Source organism: Pundamilia nyererei, unplaced genomic scaffold (assembly GCF_000239375.1).
Source record: "Pundamilia nyererei isolate P.nyererei 1_Seehausen unplaced genomic scaffold, PunNye1.0 scaffold00085, whole genome shotgun sequence".
Classification (NCBI taxonomy): Eukaryota; Metazoa; Chordata; class Actinopteri; order Cichliformes; family Cichlidae; genus Pundamilia; species Pundamilia nyererei.
The window spans coordinates 227,274-232,259 of NW_005187486.1; the positions used below are offsets into that span (position 1 = coordinate 227,274).

The 4,986-nt window shown below is 42.2% G+C and overlaps 1 protein-coding gene across 1 annotated transcript in view; it reads right to left on the bottom strand.

The window, feature by feature from the left end:
• map3k2 (mitogen-activated protein kinase kinase kinase 2) overlaps positions 1-4,986 on the bottom strand; it is a 16,981-nt gene continuing 11,995 nt past the window's right edge. Inside the window, exons 14-17 of the mRNA XM_005738636.1 lie at positions 4,131-4,262; positions 3,787-3,916; positions 3,516-3,693; positions 1-364 (exon numbers count right to left, since the gene is read on the bottom strand). Coding sequence (XP_005738693.1) covers positions 145-364; positions 3,516-3,693; positions 3,787-3,916; positions 4,131-4,262 — 660 coding nt within the window. The 3' untranslated portion in view covers positions 1-144. The remainder of the gene's footprint in view (positions 365-3,515; positions 3,694-3,786; positions 3,917-4,130; positions 4,263-4,986) is intronic.

The window sequence follows — 4,986 nt, forward strand, 5'->3', positions numbered from 1 at the left end:
AGCGCCCCCACCTTCTCCCAGCCAGTCTTTACTGGTCCAACATGGTCTCAGCGTAAAGGTGGAGGGGGCGGGATCAGATAAGGCCGTATTTGGCAGTTCGGCAGGCAGGCAGGGGTTCAAGATTCAAGGAGGGGGCGGGAGGGGTTAATGTACAAAGATGTGCCTGAGCAGCTCTTCTGCAGACGGCCGCTGCTTGGTCTCCACGAAGATCCGTTTGAGGAACTCCCGGCAGTGGTCCGACACGTGGGCGGGCAGGACGGGGTTAGTGGGCTGCGTGGCGATCTTAAAGATGGCCGCCATGGCCTCGAACTCTGCCCACGGAGGTCGCTGAGTCAGCATCTCCACAACGGTGCAGCCAACACTCCTGAAGACGACAAAACAAACATTAAGCCCATAAAAGAAAGGAAGGTCAATTTATTAGCTTTATTTGGTTTTCACTAGATCCAACATGGCCTCACAGCACAGGAAATGCTCTCAGCTACAGCTTCCACCTTTCTGTGGCACAATAACATTAAAAGGCAACCCAGTCTTTACTTTCCTACCCGTTTCATTCGACAGTTAAAGTCATGATTTTATAAAAAGCCATCCAACAACATCGTCTTTCATCTTTGAAGCCACGTGTGGCCAAAGCTTCCTGTTAGTGGCTACAACGAAGCGTCTTCAGAGGTTTGCGCTGGTTACATACGTGACCAACATGGTCTTGTTTGCAGATTCTCTAACAAACAGAACATTTCACACAGGATAGAAGGAGCTCTAGATAACCAACACTGAACTCCCTAAATTATTAAATCGTATTAAGAGGGGTAAGCATGTGTGAACTTCATCCTACTCCTTTAGGAGCATCTAAACTAATGGTATAGAGAGATATTCGTGACAACTTTTTCTCTTCACAATGCGTTCTGGTATTTTATTTAAATTTACCCATTGGACTGATTGATGGTTGATTTCAGTCTTAAAAAACAAAATAAAAGACACCACCATTGTTCATGTTTTATCATTTAAACTCAATGGAAAGACCCACTTCAGACTCATTGTGTGTTACCACCATAAAAACTACCAAAAGACCCTCAATGTCTTTTCTTTTTTGCCAGTCATATCTGTTAGACCTGTGGATGTTCAGTGTTATTTTGTAACATGAAGGAAAAAAAAAACTGAGGTGATTTGTTGAGGACATCCCCAACTTTTCTGTTAGGAAGTGCTGCTATTTTTGACAGTGTTAGCTACTATTAGCCTCTGTTAGCTGGTGTTAGTGATACTTTCAGGTCATACTTGAAGTGCATCTAACATTGCTGGAGTGAGTCTTTAGCAAACAAACTCTTGTACAAAGTGAGCATGTAATCAGAATGTTTGAGTCCAGCATTACTCAGCATAACTAATAGCTGTTGCTGTTTAGCTGGCTTGTGGCCAGTTGTCCCGAGATGGGAGGGTCACATGTCTAATCTGCTGACAATATTAAAGTGTCTCCTGATCCGAGCCCCGACTGCAGATCAGGAGATGAGGCTTAAGATGAAGCGGAGGACATTTTATTAAGATGTCATCTCTCATTATCCCTTTCCTTCACATTTTCCTTTCTTTGGTGACGGCGACCAACGAGTTCTCTTCTCCTCCACCTTTGGTGCACGGTGCATGTGGCTGTTCTCACAAACCAGTATCGTTCCCATGAACTTTTAAAGGTTTATTTTTAAGTTCATGAAAACCTTTTAATTTCTCTGAAGACGTAATTAAACACTGATGTACATATATGAGCAGAATATTCCTTTATATTAAATAACCTCACAAGGTTACATTTTTACAACCTTGGGTGTCCACATTGCCCGCCCAACCGGCCGCCCACGTACTTGGCGGGTAACGACAATACCTCAATCAAGAAGGCATACCAGAAGCAACTCAATAGAAAGAAGAAGAAGAAAAGAAAAAAAATCACAGATTTTCCTTAGTTAAATGAGGCTTTTGAGGTTAAATGCACACATAAGCAGGATTGGTCTAAAGACTCAAAGGAAAAGAGTTAGTGTTACCTGACTTTTCCTGATATTTCTGACCCTTTAACCCTCTGGAGTCCAGGGTATAATTGGCCGTTTTTGACTACTTTTGATTTTACCTCTATATTTCACCTTTTAAAAAAAAACTGTTTATCTTACCTTGTTTGGTATCATTATTTTCAGCACAACCTCAAATATCTGAAATTTGAGTTATTTTTTCATTTTGGTATACTATATTAGCACAGTTGATCTAAATCCAGACCAAAAAAAAAAAAAAATTCAAAATCCGAGTAGAAAAACGTTCCATTTTTTACTGTAAGACCCACAAACAATGAAATGCAAATAGAAATTGTACATTTCTAAAAATTATGCACAAGTTTTGCAAACAACAAAGTTATATGGTACTGTTTACCTAAAAATGCAGCCAAGGCCTCAGGCATTTTTTATATAACCATTTAAATCTATTTACAGAACAATCAGGTGTGCTGCATCAAATAAGAAGGTACACAAATTATTTGTGCCAGTCCAAAAAAAATAGTTTGTGTCCAATATAAGACAGAGGAGAACACCACAGGCCTAAACCCTGCAGGTCTGACAGCAGGAGGTGCATCAGTCCTGTTTTCCATGTGGGAACAGCGTTTACACTGGAATCTGAATTTGGTGGCTTTTTTGGAGCAACTGTGAAATTCAGCAGTATAACTGACACACAAAACAAAACAATGACTACAGTACACACTAACTACAGCCTCCAAACACGCTAAACGTCTCTAATGTCTCACATATGAAAACTCGCTCTCTCTTTCTTTCGCTTACCTGCTTTCTCTCGCCAGTGTTGCTCCTAAAACGTCCCCCTCTCCCTAAACAACCAAGTGCCACATCATTTTTTTGATTGGCTGACATGGTAAACTTTAACACCAATAGGAAAGGGGTGTTTTCTTTTTTCACTCGCAAGCGGAGAGTGTTTGCTAGCGCTGTCCATAGAAAGCGCCGTTTTTACCGTTCTTCCCGCTCTAGACACCGCGGTTTTAGTCAGAAAAATACATCGCGTGTATTTTCTAATCATAACTCTGGTTTTACGTGGCCCATCGACACAATTCAAAAACTGGTATGTAGTTTGAAGTCCTCACTTTCGACCCAAGTTGAAACTGAGACTCTGAGTCGCTGCATCTTGTAGCTGTGTTGTCTTAAATTGGTCATGTGATTTTGACGCGCCGGTGCGTCCGACGACCCCAGAGGGTTAATAAATAAAAGTGCGTTTTATATTTGGCCAAAACATCTTTGGTTGGTGTCCTGGTTTTTGGGACTAAAACCCCTAAACTGGAAGCAACACTAATGGATGTTTGTGTTGATGAAGGAAGCTGTTGGGATGTGGAAGTTCACTGCTGCGTCTGCTCAAGTCGGAGGTAAAGAAGCATCACTTTCTAAAGTCAGTTTGTAAAAATTCATCTACATTGGTACCACTTAAATTACTTTTTACATCACTTTCATGCTGCATCCTCTGAATAATGTAGTAAAGACTTTTGAGGTTGGTCTTACCAGATGTCTGCCTTCCTGCCGTAACCCTCTCCGCTGATCACCTCTGGGCTCATCCAGTACGGGGTACCGGTCACCGACTTCATGCCTGTTCCTGACAGACAGATGGTCTGCAGCCGCCTGCTGGCCCCGAAGTCTCCCAGCTTCACGTTACCCACAGAGTCTCTGAGGATGTTTGCACCTGAAAGACGATTGCACAGTTTCATGCTCTACTTTTCAAAGACGACGTTTGGTCCCAAGTATTTCCCCAGCAGGAGCGAAAACATCAGCTCACCTTTGATGTCCCTGTGGACGATCATGTTGCTATGCAGATAAGAAACCCCCTCCAGGATCTGCCTGGTGTAGCGGCGCGTCACATTTTCCGTGAGCGCCCCGTACGACTTCAGCTGGTCTTTAATGGATCCCTGAGGGTCACCAGAAAGGAAGGAATCATCAGAAATATCCCTGCTGTTCCTCACATTAAAATTTAGCGTCTCTTAAGAGAAACAGCTGTCATTTCCACTCGAACAAAGGGAACTTTGTTTGCAAGTGTTGATGGATTTCCACTCGAATAGAGCATGAGATTTTTAGCTTCACACACACATAACTGGAAACAGTGAACAGTTTGTGTGCACTCACTCCAGGCATGTACTCCATAAAGATGGAGAGCGTTCGCTCCATCGTGTCTCGCAGACAGCCATAATATTGGACGATCCGCTCATGGCACAAGTTCTTCAGGAGCTGGATTTCACATTCCAGTGCGCTCACCTCCTGCAGCAGAAACAGAAGGGCACATATTCAAGCAGAACATATTTAAACCGATTTCACCTCTACATACAACAAATTAGAGGCTCTAACAGCAGATACACGAGAGGACTGGAAAGATCTTTCTCAAGTGGGAGCGAAGTGTCTCTAGTTTGAATTTACTGAGTTGTATCCTTATTTACAGCCCTGTTTTTCAAATTAACATTGTATGATTTTCCTTTTTTTCCCCTCCCTGGCTTTTTTATAAATCAACAAGGCATTTTAAAAATAAAACTAGAAAAATTTGCATTTCCTGCGAAAATGCTGTGTGGATGCCTTAACGCTGAAGATGTATGCTGAAAAAAGCTGAAAAAGGTGAAAGAGAAAAAAACAAAAACAAAAAAAACATTGCCCTGAGCAGGATCGAACCTGGCCCTTCTGGTCTCAAGGCAGCTACTCATCTCACTGCGCCAAAGTAATTCTCACAGGTGGAGAGACTGACAATTTTGCTGAAATGAGCAGAAACAGCTGAGAATTGTGCTGATAAGAGGTGAAAAGGCTGAAAACTTTGCAGAAAAGAGGTGAATCAGCAGAATTTCTGCTGAAAAGAGTTTTTTCTGAAAAAGCTGGTATTTGTGCTGAAAAGGGGTGAAAAAGCTTAAATTTGTGTTGAAAAGAGTTAAAAAAAAGTTTAACTGTTGACTGAAAGAAATGTTGCCATAAGTGGGATTTGAACCCGGGCCTCCCAGTC